Source organism: Quercus robur, chromosome 5 (genome assembly GCF_932294415.1).
Source record: "Quercus robur chromosome 5, dhQueRobu3.1, whole genome shotgun sequence".
Classification (NCBI taxonomy): Eukaryota; Viridiplantae; Streptophyta; class Magnoliopsida; order Fagales; family Fagaceae; genus Quercus; species Quercus robur.
This window is the reverse complement of record NC_065538.1, coordinates 82,201,461-82,216,838: the sequence shown is the minus strand read 5'-3', so window position 1 is coordinate 82,216,838 and position 15,378 is coordinate 82,201,461. Positions and strand designations below refer to the sequence as shown.

Here is a 15,378-nt window from a genome sequence, read left to right as displayed (position 1 = left end):
CCCATTCTATCTCTTTTCTTTGAACTATACAAACAAGAGACAAAAAGAGATTAAGAAAGATAATCATTTCTAATTTTCTTTTTTAGAGCAGGTAATCATTTCTATTCAATTTGTGCTCAATTGGCCATATCATTGAATGTCAAATGATACATATGTTATGTACGCACTATGGTTTATTTATTAAAAAAATGCATGCCCTATGGTTTATGCATCAAACGTTATCTACCAAACGTTGTCTTATAAAGAAAGAATGACAAAGCCTAAAATTTTGGATGTAGCTTTTTGCTGAATTTTCCAAGTACTTAGTGTCATGCTAGTCTTTGTAAATGACATGAAAAGATGTGATTAGTTTTTATGTTAGTTGGGGCCCTTTCTTCTTTTTGCTAAATTCTTGGACATAATTATGAAAAATTTTAGACCTTACCCAAAACTTAATAGAAACTCCAATTGCAATGCAAAGCAGCCAAAAACTCAAATATGCAGAAAGCTTGTTTGGTTAAAAACTCACATATGAAAAATTTTGGACCTTACCCAAAACTTCATAGAAAACCCCAAATCCAAGGACAAGGAAGAATAAGAGAAGGTGGCAGTAAAAGCCGGTGTGCCAGCTGCAACTTCACTGAAAATGTGTACTCACTGATGAATTTATCGGCCCTACTCTCACTGTAGCAGTGCTGATCTTGGACCCAAGGGAGGGTTTGTACCACAGCTGTTCATAGCATTTAGCCACTGTGCTATAAGGGACCATTTGTTCCTATATGCAAAAGATAGTTAATGTTTTTGGCTCGAAACCACGTACCCTTGAACTATATATCAAGCACCCCAGTTGGTAGATGTAATCATCAAGTAATGCCACAAACTATAATTTTTGCTACAAGGCCTCAAAGCATTAGGCTCTAACATATTACATGCAAAATGTGACACTATTCTTGGAAAGAGGAAGGAGAGGACTTAGCCCTATACTTTATTTCAAGCTATATACGACATTAGTTAATATTATCCCCCACTTAATCTAATATTTAGTATCATTATAGGACCTGGTTGAAGGGCTTTACGATTATGGAAGTGTGTTGGTCAGATCGGTATGCTTTGACTCAGTCAAGTTCATAATTAATTTGTTGTACTCATCTCTTTTTCTTAATAATCTTGTTTAGAACATTTAGATTAGTAATGAATAGATTAATAATTAATAGTCAGTTACTTAGGTGTCGTTTACTTTTTACTGATATATGGTGCCTTTTCAAGATTCTTGTGATGTTGATTTAGGAGAGCAGCTGGCACTTTATTAACTATTCCATTAATTACACATTTAAACATAAGGAAAAATTATATAAAAGTTAAAACCCTTAAAATCTTCTGGTGCAGGTGCATTTTGAGAATGAGGTTAAAAACATTTTTGGATTTATGTAATAAAAAGTGAATCTCTTTTAGTGAATCAATTCTTTTTGTTTATGTTCTATGATGGATTCGTATCATATATTTTCCTTTTTTATTTTTATTTTTTTTTACAGCAATAAGGAAGTAAAAAATTATAATTCGAAAGTATTTGTTGAAAAAATAAAAAAGTGTTAATTGCACTACGAGGCTCTTAACTCTATTTCAAATTCTTTGAAAGCATAAATAATTGTTCTACGACTTCTATCATTTCTTATACTCATCTATATCAAATTTCAGGGAACTAATTAAACAAGAAATGTTTTATTATATGATTTTATATCCAAATGAATCAAAGATTGTGTTTATGCATATTATTCAACATTCAAATACCATGAACCTTTTTTTTTTTTCTTTTTTTTTTAAGAATACTCCCCAAATTTGTTTGCAAAAAGTTTCAACGTAAGTAAATCATTTAAATGTTTCTAATTTCTTCAAAAAAAAAAAAACAAAAAACTTGCTAAAAAAAGCATTTCTTTAGTCTTATATTTCTTCAGTTAAAAAATTTTTGTAACCTAATATTAAAATATTGTAATATATGATTTGTAAAATACTACTAAGAGTTATTTGTCCAATATTGACTTTATTATAACATATAATTAAGGATAATGTTAGGATCAATTAGTTTAATTAGTAAAGTCTCTTATTGTCGAATAAGAAATTTAAAATTCAAACCTTTCATATACAAAAAGAACAACTGATATCTTAGACTAATGATAAATAACAAATATCATGTAGTGGATGTTATAAGTTAAAATTAATGTAATTCAATTTTATTTATTAAAATATATATATTTATATATATATCATATCTATAAAAAGAACATATAATTTGAACTTCATTGACAAAAAAAAAAAAAAAAAAAAACTCATTAATTTGTTGACTTGATAACAAATCACAAATAACAACTATTATGGAGTGGATATTATAGATTAAAATTAAATCATATCTAAAAAATCAAATTCACAAAGTTCTATGGTATTTAAAAAAGAGAGAGAGAGAGAGAGAGTATAGAGTCATAAAAATCTAAAAAGAGAGAGAGACAGAGAGAGAGAGAGTATAGAGTCATAAAAATCTAATTGTTTAGAACTTTTTCAACTGCATTAATTCTCTCTTTCTCATTTTTCTTTACTTCTTTCCCCTATTTTAAAGGGATGTCAGGATGAGTATGATAAATTAACAATACTCAATTAAATTATTACACATTTTTAATGTAAGGATCATTTTATAAATATAAGTGCTTGTGAAATGTGAGGAGTTAGGGTTGAAATTCAAATTTTTAAAAGTGAATTTCACACATGTATATCTAAATTAGATTAGAGTAAAATTTTTATCTTAAAAAAATAAATAAATAAAAAAGCATCAGCAACAGAAACAAATTAATGTAGCCTCAGCTCTTGAGTTCTCTTTTCCACGTGAGTGAGAGAAAGTGACCAACATGCATATAAATTAATGCAGGTTCAGAGAGAGGACCAAGAAGTGAAGCTGAAGACTTGCAGTCTAGCACTGCTTCTTTTTCTGCACAGAAAGCGAAGCTTCTCTTTTCTATCATTATTACTCCCTCGAAACTCTTGCCTCAATGTTTCCAGCATTCTCTTCTTAACCCCCTTTTTCAGTCAAAGAACACAAAAAACATACAAACATAAATAATACTGCTAGAACCCAACAAAAAAAGAAGAAAAAGAATGAGTCCTAGAGAGATGGAGTTTGAGCTTGAAGACCCATTAACAAGCTTCCAAGACCACCAATCTGATACTGTCCCAATTCTCTTCACCTCTGAATCTGATCACATGCCCTCACAAAACTTCTTAATCAGCTTAAAAACCAGTGATTCCCTGGCTTCTTTTCGTCGTGAATTTATTTCTTATATGTCACAGGTAAATTTAATCAATATAGCACTATATATATATAATAAACAAATAGTTTTCTTGTTATCTTCTTGATCTTGTACTTTGATGTGAAATTGTTCTGCTTCATTTTGCACAGTTTGCCAGAAATTTGGACCCGTTCGTACCCTACCTTGCTGTCAATTATATGGACAGGTTTATTTCAAAGCAAGAAATCCCGGTACATAAACAAAATCTGATTCTGAATCTTGTACTTTATTTTCTTTTTACACTGTCAATTTTCAGACTCAAAAAACAAGCATGTCTATTCCATTAGTTCTTGGAAAACCAAAAGGAGCATTTACTTGAAAAACCAAAACCCATTATGGAGAACCTAATTTTAGTCTTTTAAATATGCAGCAAGGAAAGCCATGGGTGCTTAGACTCCTTGTAGTGTCTTGCCTCTCTCTCGCTGCAAAGATGAAGAACACACCCCTCTCACTCTCTGATTTCATGGTAATTTTTTTTTTATTCATTTCATGGCCTTCAATTGTAAATTAACCAAAAAGAATTATATTAAGAATACTATAAATTTTACTATATAATGTTACGGATAATACCAATCACATTTATTGTTACCTTAATTTATAAATGTTTTTGTACTAAAATTTGTGACAATTTTGGTATCTTTAAACTAAAAATGAAATGTTTGACATGAACTAAGTTATTGCAATGAAACAGAGAGAGGAAGATTGCATCTTTGAAGCGCAGGCAATAAATAAAATGGAGCTTCTCATTCTTGATGCTCTAGAATGGCGAATGAGGTCAATTACACCTTTCCCATTTTTGCAATTCTTTCTATCTTTATCAAAATTCCAAGATCCAACATTTATCCAAGCTCTCAAACGTCGAGCTTCAGAGCTCATCATCCATGCTCTTAATGGTACTAACCTTACCATCATGCTAGCTAATAATTTTTTCCTTATTATTTTTGGGTTTCAGCTCAATTACTGACTTAATTATGTTTATGATTTTAATTGCAGAAATTAAGCTTTTAGAGTATAAACCATCCATCATTGCAGCTTCAGCGCTTCTCTCTGCCTCTCATGAGCTATTCACATTACAATTTACTTCTTTCAAAGCTTCGATTTTATCTAGTGAATATGTAAATAAAGTAAGTGACAATCAAATAAAATAATCAAGCAACTATCCACTCAATAACTTGTTATTTGATTAATGCTATAAAATTTGTAAAATTAGATTACATGTTTTCATTTTGTATTAGTAGGATGTTATTACTATTCACTCAAATAGCTTGTTATTTGATTAATGTTATAAAATTTTAAAATTAGATTACATGTTCTCATTTTATATTAGTAGGATGTTATTAAAATTCATATTTTGTGTATTATTTAAAATATATATTTTTTTAAAAAAAATTAAACATTTTCTATTTGTAATCATGTTATAAATTATTTTAAAATTTAGTAGTAGCTTTAGTTAAAATATATATTTAATAAAAAAAATATTAAATAGTATAATATTATTGATTTTGCCATAAAATTAAGGTTGTGGGTGGTTGTAGGAGAACTTGATGAATTGCTTCAACATGTTACAAGGAATGGTGGCAATGGAGGGCTATGATTCATCATTGGATTATACGGTATCAAGCACAAGCGGTCCATTGAGCTTGCTGGATTGCCATTGCACCAAATGGGAATGCAACAATTCCACTGTGGGGCCAGAGAAGACAGACATCAAGCGGCGTAAATTGAATGGTGTGTGCTATCAGATTTCGCAGATTCAGCACAGCCGATGGGAGTGAGTGAGAGTGAGGCAAATTATTGTTAACTCCACAAAGTGTTACATTTCTCTGTACCAGTTTCATCAACAAAACAGAACAAGAAAAGAAGATAATTGATGGCTCTGATACAAGACACAAAGACAATAAACGGCTCACGATGAGGCTCAAAATTATCACCAATTCCAAAAAATTGAAAAACATTGTCATTTGGTTCATGGGGTTTAGGGTATTTGACTATGGGACCTAGAAAGGACAGAAAGCTTTATCTACTTCTTTGTCCTCTTGAAATGGGTGTGTTTCACTTTGGCTATGTCTCTTGCTTGGTGGCAGAAAGGAATAACAAACATTACTATTAGCTGCGTGTCCATTTTTAGTGCTGAACTTCAGCATTTTCTAACCACAAATTGCATCAATAGAATAAGATACCAGTGCTTCTAAGACTATAAATTATTCACAATTTTAACGGAACATATTGAAAGTGATTACCTATCACTTATTCATTAATTTATTATTTTTCCTTTATGACTCGCCTCTGTCACGTTACAATTGTGTGGAAAATAAGTTGTATAATAATACCTGACACTTAGATTTTTTTCATAAGATAATGGTTTTAATTTTCTAGACGAGGCAAGGACTTTAGGGAGCACTTCATGGTCAAAGGATGGTATGAATTTGATAAGAACTAAGAACTTAAAAAAAGAAAAAAGAAAAAATGAAGAAGGTTGCATTGATAATGGTGGGATAGGAACATTGTAACAGCGTTGAAGACACGCAGCTTTGCTAGAGATACTAGTATCTATGTCGAACAGAGAGACCACCGCTTTTAGGTGCTTTTAATGCAATTGGGGGAAATGGAGTTGTGGGATATCTTTTATATTGGACCACTGGTTTTTGATCTTGCTTCAATGTGGATAGAGCTGTTCCCCTAAGATGGCTCCTCTTTTGTGTGTATTTGTCGTCTCTTTAAAAAATAAAATAAAATAAAATAAAAAGGGTTCCTCTCTTTCATTATTAATCAAATAATTAATTTAATTGATAAGTTTTCCGTCATCACCTAATGAATTTAGGTTTGAATTCACATTTCAACAAAACCAATTAATTAATGTCTTAATATGTTATTAAAATAAAAATAATTATCATATGAAGTGAATGATAAATTTAATTCTATTATATTTCAAAAAAAAAAAAAATAATCGGAGGTGTTGGCCTTCAAAATTAAATTATAAATAATATATTCTTAGCACCTTTTCTTCCACTCTCCTAACTCCTTTGAGTAAAATTGGGTTAAATTAAGAACAATATTAATACCACAACATATTACAAAAATTTTGTTGTAACTTGTAATGTGACGTGTTGTAAGTAATAGAAATGTAAATTCACATAAACCTACTATTTTTTCTTCACCACCTACAACTCATTACGTGGTGACTGGCAAGTTGTGACAAATTTTTGTTTTAAATGGTATGGTACTAGCACGATCTTAAATTAAGGTCTTTTTAAGCTGCAATGTATCTAAATTATGATTGATTCTAATAAATAAATAAATCAATCAAAATGAAGAAATTTTTTTTTTTTTTTAATTTAATTCCTGAACAATTTAGTGCTATAGGATTAGAGAATTTATTCATTGTTATAGGAGAACATTAGACAATCTGAGAACTTTGTATGCAGAAACTACATAGGGAGTTCAAATATTCAAACTGAGCTCATATTTTCAACTTTTAACTATTATCATCTTACTTGTGGGGGAAAAAAACCATTACCATCTTGAAGGCAGAAAAAATTCTCCAAGATTAAGATAGTTGAAAATTAAAAATACAAGCAATCCTTTCTTTTTAATTTAACATATTTTCCCCTCTTAGGTGGAAAAGAAAAGCATTTTAGTTTCTTCAAAATCTAAGGATAGAATTTGGGAGCTGTGACCATTTCAGGGGCAATGTATGTATGTATTTTTTTTTTTTGGAGAAAGATGTATGTATTTGATTAACAAAAAAATAAAATAAATAGAATGTAGTGTATTATTGGATCAAGTGCGGACCTGTTCTTAAACTAGGTTGGGCTACCTTATAAACTAATGAGTCCATTATTGAATCAAGTGTGGGTTTCATATTATTTGGGCTTAAGAAATTCGTGCTGAGGGCTGAGGCCCATTACTAAAATTCTCTCTCTCTTAAAGCTTTGATAATTATAAAATTCATCATCTTGAGAAAGAAATTAATTTGTATAACTGAGATTTTTATTTATTTTTTATTTATTTGAGAGCTACGTTGGGCCTAAAGCAACTTTTATTCATGAGATTTTTCTATTCTGGACCTTATCCCCAACATGTTATATTAATTTTGTTAATTACAAGAGTCCCTACATTGTAGACCCCAATGTCCATTGTAAATCACTAAATTAACTTCTTCTTTTCCCTAATTGGTTGTGGGTTGCATTTGAATCCTTTGGGATGAATGGAATCATTTTGAATTATTCAAACTATTTTTTTTATGTCAAAATTATTTAAATCGAACAGTGATGAATGACCGAATGCGAATGTGAATGTGTTTGAGAGCTACAATATTGTCTAAAATCCATTTATATGCATTTTTATATAACTGGATGTGAGTGCTAAACGAGTACATCAAGTTTCTATAGTGTCATGGCATGTTTTTTGGACTTAGGTATTTTTCCATACGCACGCTAAACTTATTGACTGAAGTAAAACCCAACTTTGCAATCAGTATTGTCATCAAAAGTAGTAAAAATGGATAAACAGATAATTTTTTTTACAATAGATAAATAACATCTAATTAACATGAAATTTTACACGCATGTTAAGAACATAAAGAACATGTAATCCAAAAGCCATAAACGGAGTGAGGAGGAGCCTAGTGGGACCATGGCTCCCCTAGATTTTCCAAAAATGCCCCCTCTCCCTTTAGTTAATGTTAAAATTATAAAATATTGAGTAAATATTAGGTGATAGCCTCCTTTCATAAAAATAAAAAATAAAGAAAAAAAAATATAAACGCTCTTTAATCTATTGTTGTCTCTTTTATTTTCCTTTTAATATTGAATTTTTTGTCATATATAAGTCATTAATATTAGGAGCATTTAAAGAATAAGTTAGTAAAAATATATAAGTAAATCTCTTTAACAAAAGATTTTTGTTGTTTTCCAAAAATAAAGTCATACGCATTTGTTTAGAAAGTTAAAGCTATTGGAATACAATGATACATTTGGCTTGGCCCCCATTGAGAAACTTTTCTAGCTCTGCCACTACCACCAGCTAGATTTTATAATATGTAGTTATGTTAATTTTTTTTAGTTGAAGTTGTAGCCAAACTTTATCCTATTAGAATAAGTACTAAAATAAATAACTTCTATATATATATATATATATATACCACTTGTAAAACATTAAATTGTATACACACATATTCAGTGTGGAGCAAGCAAAACTTATCCCTATCCATTCCCCTTTTAGAGTAAGGAAAACCTACACAAAGTAGAGTGGATAGGGCTGAAATTGTTGTCATCCTTACACTCAATTAAGATTAATAAGCAATTATTAAGTTTTAGACCCAAGTTGATGTTTACTTAGTAAATTAACCAATTATTTTGAATTGTGCCAATTAACTAAGTATGTGAAAATTAGTTGAAGCATGTGAGTCATATCAAATAAGATGTCATCAATCACATAAATTAATCACAAGAACGCAACGACATGATGAAGAAGTGAAAAACTAATGGAGAACATTCCAAAAGAAAAACCACTTCCAAAGCAAACCCTTTTCTCCCTAGACTCTTAAATACTTTATACATAAAGAGGTGTCAATTCGGCTACAAGGCTTTTGGTAGAAGGGAGAAACCCTATGTATGTATAACACGACACTGCACCTTAATTCTACTGTATTTGATAATAATAATAATAATAAAATTCTGGTTTTGGAGGGCGAAAATCCTTTTTTTGCGCCTAGATTTAGCAAGTGCGGACCGGTTCTTAAACTAGGTTGGGCCACCCTATAAACTTATGAGTGCATTACTCAACCCTTCATGCAAGTAAAAGCCTATTAGCCTAGTAGTCTAAATATATGGGCCTAACATCATTTGAGTTAAAAAATTCGTAGCTGAGGGCTGAGGCGCATTTCCAAAATTCTCTCTTTTTATTTTTGGATTAAAAAAATTCTCTCTTTGAAGATTGGAATCATTGGATAATTCTAAAATTCGTTATCTTGAGAAATAAATTCATTTGTATGGTTTCTCAAAAAAAAAAAAAAAATTCATTTGTATGCCTCAGAATTTTTTATTTTTTATTTTTATGTAAAAGCTATTTTAGGCCAAAAGCAACTTTTATTAATGAGAATTTTCTTTTGTAAGATGAACGATGTTAAAATGTTTGAAGATACAAGTTAGAATCAAATAAAAAATATATACAAATTAGAAATCTAAATAATTTTTTTATTTGAGAAATATGAATGAATAAATTTAATTAGTTTAATAATAGAATACGGTATAAGAATTCTCAATTTAAAATTATTAGAAAAACTTTTACATGTAAACCTTTGTCATTTTTGCCATATCATAGTGATGAAAGATGAATAGTTTTGCAGAAGAGAATATTTTGCAATCAAAAGAAATCAATGGCTGATAAAACACTGCGGAAGTATTTTAGATAATAAAACTAACTGCTGGATAAGAAATTAGTCGTTAACTTGTACAATATTTGCGATAATCACATAAAATTAAATATATTTATATATCTTATGGTGGGACTTCGACTTTACTGTTCAATACTCACCATTGATTCCGTCATTGTTGAGCATTCCATATTACAACCATCACAAACTAACAAATACACAACAACAAAAAAACTAACAAAAATTTGTGTCCAAGAAATTGCTTTTCAGCATAAATTGTCAACCTCCACCATTATATGCAGGGAAAAATACTCGTACACTTCCCGAACTTTAAACTAGTGACCAAAATATTTCTTGAACTTTTTTATTAACCTATTTACTCCCTAAATTATAGACATCTACCAAATTACTACCTCAGCTAGTTTCAGGTTAAAACACTACCGGGATAAAAGCATGTGAGAATCATGTCACCTTTAAAAATTAACTAAATTACTGTTTACACGATAGAAATTTTTATCGTGTAAAGGAGAGACTGACCAGCAGAGAAGAGAGAGAGAGAGGCAGTAGATCCATCAGAGGAAATTTTGGATCTTAGTTCCAACATAGATCGGACAACAAATACCTTACCATACCCAGAAAAAAAGCTAGCAAGAAAGACTTGCCGAACTTTTGCAGTTTCTTTTTTCGAATTGCTGGCATGGGGATTTTTCTAGGCAGCTGGGCCTCTCTTTGTAAACTTTTTTCTCTCTATAAACTCTTTTTTGTCTTTAAAAGATATTGTTAGATCTAGCTAATAATGTATAAATGAAATCCATATATATTATCTTGTAAATTGTTTTATTCTGCTATGTTCATGAACAAATGAGTTAGTGAGACAAACTAATCAATTAAACAAAACCAAATTTGTGAAAGATAATCCAGCCAAAACCTCTCCATAGCTTTCATCTCTTCCAAGCGTAAACCAGCAATGAAAACCCAGATGGGCCACCCAATTCACTCTCCTCTGTGCGGGCCCACTCCATTATAGAGATTTCCTCGAGAATACCCTGCCGAAGACCACATAGAAACTGAAGATGATGACAAACTCTTCCTCATCTTTCTCCATTCAATCCCACTCAAGGAAGAAAATGATATTTTCTTATGCTTCTACTGCCTCTCTCTCTCACTCTCTCTCTCCTTTGCGGTCAGTCTCTTCTTTCTATGATTTAGTTAGTATTTAAATGTCTATTGCTTCTCACGTACTCTTATTCCGATAGTGTTTTAACTTATAACTAACTGAAAGGTTAATTTGGCAGGTGTGTATAGTTTAGGAAGTAAATTGATCAATAAAAAAGTTCAAGGAGTGTTTTGGCCACTAGTTCAATGTTCAAGGTGTATATGGGCATTTTTCTCTTATATGTATTCCATTTGCATTTTTGTAATCATAGTCTCATGATCTGTTATGATACTAGTATTACACATGGATTAAGTATAAACTTAACCATGTGTTTATAAGTTTTTGGGTATCCTCCACTTGCAAGCTGGTTTTTAAGGATGAGTTCTACCTATGGGTTTGTAACATGATTTATGTATGGATGAGATTGACAGAAAAAAAAGAAAACAAGAAAAATCATTTGGCAATGCAAAAAGGCAAGTTAGTATCAGATACTCACAAAAAGATAACAAAATTTTAACTTAAGTGTGCATAAAATAGTTGTTTTGCAATGTAAATTATTAAATCCACCATTGTATTAGTACTCCAATAATGGCATTGTCACACTGGAGTCCACTAATATGAAAGATTTGTGAGGGCATTCCACCTGATAATCTTGATCCAAGCATCCTTCTAGAACCCTCTCTCTCTCTCTCAAGCTGCACATCAACAATTTGAAGTGCAAAAATTTTCTGCCAATGATTTTGAGTAAAAATCACACCCACCAGCTAGCCAAGATGTCAAGTCTTCAAAATTGGCTTAACTGTTTCTTCCCTCATGTTTCCAAACAAAGAATCAAATAAAAACTTGTAGCATCACACTTTTACCATAAATAAGTTATAACATATCATATCCAGATTATCTCAATCTCTGCAAATTTAAAGTCTTAACTACTTAGTTATATGTATAAGGCATAATTCCTAACGCATCACATATTCTAATGTTGCAAGTTGCAACTATTCACTGAACATATATACTGTGTATGCTAAGAAGAATACATAAATAGATAGCCTCTAATGAGAGAGAGAGAGAGAGAGAGAGAGAGAGAGAGAGAGAGAACCAACCACAAGTCAGGAAGAACCAATACAACACAACAAAAATGGCAAAAAAAAAAAAAAAAACACTCCCCAGACAGACAAAAGAAATTAATAAAAACTTTTAAGATTATATATATATATATATATATTTATTGCATGCTTAATCGTGTCCTTCATGATGCTGCGACATCACATCAAACAAACCCCATGTTAGATGAGAGTATGAAGGTTGAGGTTTGAATCGGTAAAAGTTACAAAGGGGATCGGAATTCAAATTTTTTTAAGAAGAGAGATGTAGCCCGAGTTTCTTGGCGAGCTTAGAAGCTATTATAGGAAAATTATTAAGTATTCTCAGAGTACCATAAATATGTATTTTCTCCTCTCACATTAATGGTGGGTCCCTACATTAATTTAATTAGTTGGACCAACCATTCATGTAAGAGAAAGAAGTATGCATTTATGGTACTTCAAGAGCACACAATAATTTCCTGCTATTATATTGTTGAGATTAGTATAAAGCGATACTAGAAAGCTCCTGAATATATATCTCTTTTCCCTTATTAATTTCTTTTGAGTAGTAGAAATGGCTGATAAGAATGAAAAAAATTTTCATCTAAGATATCATTTTTGTGTACTTAAATTGCAGATGCATTGGAGCGCAGAATTTAAATTAGGAACACTGTTAAGTATTAAGTTACTACGTGCTGAGGTTGGATACAAAGTCAATGATACAGCAAAAAGGGCTACCTGTGAATAAGGCAAAATGCTCAGGCTTGCTTTGTATCTGCTGCATTCCATATCCACTCTCCATTGTCATCACTTGGGAAGGAACTCAATTGAGGGCAGTATTCTTTCTCCGCATATTTCAATTTTGGAAACAATTGTTGCTGCAGTTCTGGCCAATCCATCTTCAATTTACTCAAGGACTTCAAGCGTAGACATTCCACGGCCCATGAGTGATCCTCCGGAAGCCGCAGGTCAGATAGTTCTCCTCCTCTTATGTAGAGCTTCTTTAGATTCTCCAGGTTTAAGAGCTTAAGCCAGTCAGGCATCTTCGAACCAAGGAAATACTGGAGGCCTAGTTTGTGTAAATCAACAGGTAGTGATGTAGGCCCTGGAGTAGTGGGCATTGATTTTTCCCGGCTCAAAATTCTCGGGATTTTTGCCAATGCTTTCATAGAGTTTTCCCTGCTCAACATTCTCTGGAATCTTGCAAATGCCACATTTGTAGTTGTGGAAGTGGATGCATTGTAGACAGATGACCACCAGGCAACTGATAAAGACTGGAGCTTCCTAAATTGTGGAAATGAATTCAGCTCTTTCTCAGCTTCAAGACTTGTTCTGTCTACATGAATGCTCAACTTCCTCAAATGTTTCAATCTTGCCAAATCGGCTAGCTTACAGTAGAGGCCACCGGGACTCTGTTTACCAATCACAAACCCTTTTAGGACTTGAAGTTCTAAAAGAGAAGCAAGTCCCTTGGGCATGTGACTAATCAAGAAACACTCAGACATGTCTAAGTGTGTAAGTTGTTTAAGTGAGCCTATCCCATCAGGAAGTTTCTCTAAATTATCACAGCCATTAAGATTCAGTATCCTTAGATTACTGAGTTCGCAAATTGAATTTGGAAGCTCAGTAATTCTAGAGATTCCCCTAAGGCTAAAGTACCTAAGCTGTTTCATTTTCTTCAAACCTTTTAAGAACTCGGTGTCCTCTACTTCAACAAGTTGCCTTGCAGAGGCCTTCCACCTTCCCAGCTGTAGAACTTTTAAGTTCTTCATCTTTGAAAACCTGTCCACCCTGAAATTAAGCTCAGGCTCATTTACATTAAACAAAGTTTGAATATTTTCATGCTTCAAATGATGATAAATATAAGTAAAATCGCGAAGCGAAGACCCTTCTTCAGTTTTCACTAGGCACACCCTCGAACAGGAAGAGAAATCAGCATTGGGATTTCCCTTTGAATCAAAACTGACAAACTCATCTTTCTCCGCAAGCTTAATTATGGCATCACGAACTGAAGATTGCATCTTGCAATTTTCTGAGCTTTGTCTACCCTTTTTTTTAACAGGCTCAATGATGCCTTTACTGATAAACTCTTTGAAGTAATCATTGCCAGTCTCCTCTGCAGTCTTACCATCACCATTAAGTGAGCCTATAAATTCCTCACCGACCCACCAATGGATCAAAACTTTCTTCTTTATGGTTTCATTTTCAGGGAACACAGAGAAACATAGCAAACACTTCTTTTGTATTTCATTTAGACCATTGTACACCTCCTTAATTCTTTTCAAAGTTAAGCTCTTGGTGATCTTCTGATCATTGATGTTTACCTCTGGCTGCTTGTCTAGTAAACTATCTGAAGAGAGTTGTGGGGATGAAGAAATTTGGTTCTTTAACATTGAAACAACATCCTTGGTTCTCTTAAGCTTGTTGATTCTGGGGGAATTTGCTAGTGCTTCTTCTGTTCTTTCTCTGAAGGCATCGTCCAGGCGTTGGAGAATCAATCTTTGAATTTCTTCATCAACGCGGTCTGCTGAATCCTTTAGTTTATGACAGGCTTTGTTGATGTAGTCGAGGTCCTTCTGGATCTCCTCAACTATTGCATGCGAACCATTGCAATTGGAGTCGTCCTCCTCCTCATCTCTTACGGTCCTGCTGGTGTTGTCTTCGGTTCCATTCATATCTTTTGGAGGAAGGAGTTGCTTCAACTTCAATAAATGGCATTGAAATTCCGGCATGACCACATCGTTGAATACATGGAAGGGTGTCTTTTTACCAGAGTTTAAGTATGCAAGAAGATCAAGTGATACATAAGGCGACTCAAATGAAGAAGTAGAAGAGATGTGTCTCGACATATATGGTTAATGTTGACAAGAAGGTATGGCAATTTGTGTAGACAAGCAAAATAATGAGCTAAAAAAAAACTCTGATGGATAATGAGCTAAGAAGAGATGGAACAATTAAAACGGGTAAATGAATAGAGAAAATAAATAAGCCAGGAGCCTTTTACTTGGTTGGGAGGAAAGATGGAAGACGACTATATATGAGCCAGCAAGTTTGACTGACTGGCAATTGTGAAGACAAAAATGACCCAGGATCATTAGACTGAGGAGAAGAAATGGCACAGAACAAGGGTAGAAGAAGCATGAGGGCTTCTATTCTATATCATTATCGACCAACCACGAAAGGACAAGGGTAGAAGTAGAACTAGCCTAATAGATCAAGAAAAGTTCAATAATGCTAGTAGCACGTATACTTTGCAACAATTATCCTAAGTGGCAATTTGAGATTGGTAAAAAAAAAAATCACAATTTATCATGTAGATAATAGAACAATTGTAGCAAAATGTGTGTATTTATATATGATATTAACATTATTGAGAAAAAATAGCCTATGTCAGTTCAAATAAAATTCCTAAAGAAATAGGTCAACTCATATCGACACGTAGAAATGGCGGGA

The 15,378-nt window shown here is 32.3% G+C and overlaps 2 protein-coding genes across 2 annotated transcripts; one reads left to right on the top strand and one right to left on the bottom strand.

Moving 5' to 3' along the window:
• Positions 1-2,896: 2,896 nt before the first annotated feature.
• LOC126727381 (putative cyclin-D6-1) lies at positions 2,897-5,420 on the top strand. Its single transcript, XM_050432996.1, has 6 exons — positions 2,897-3,312; positions 3,422-3,502; positions 3,682-3,777; positions 4,003-4,204; positions 4,305-4,435; positions 4,847-5,420. The coding sequence occupies exons 1-6, from the start codon at positions 3,121-3,123 to the stop codon at positions 5,084-5,086; spliced, it is 942 nt and encodes a 313-aa protein (XP_050288953.1). The 5' UTR covers positions 2,897-3,120; the 3' UTR covers positions 5,087-5,420.
• A 7,263-nt stretch (positions 5,421-12,683) lies between these two features.
• LOC126728831 (disease resistance RPP13-like protein 4) lies at positions 12,684-14,774 on the bottom strand. The gene has a single exon (XM_050434593.1). The coding sequence runs from the start codon at positions 14,772-14,774 to the stop codon at positions 12,684-12,686; it is 2,091 nt and encodes a 696-aa protein (XP_050290550.1).
• Positions 14,775-15,378: the final 604 nt, after the last annotated feature.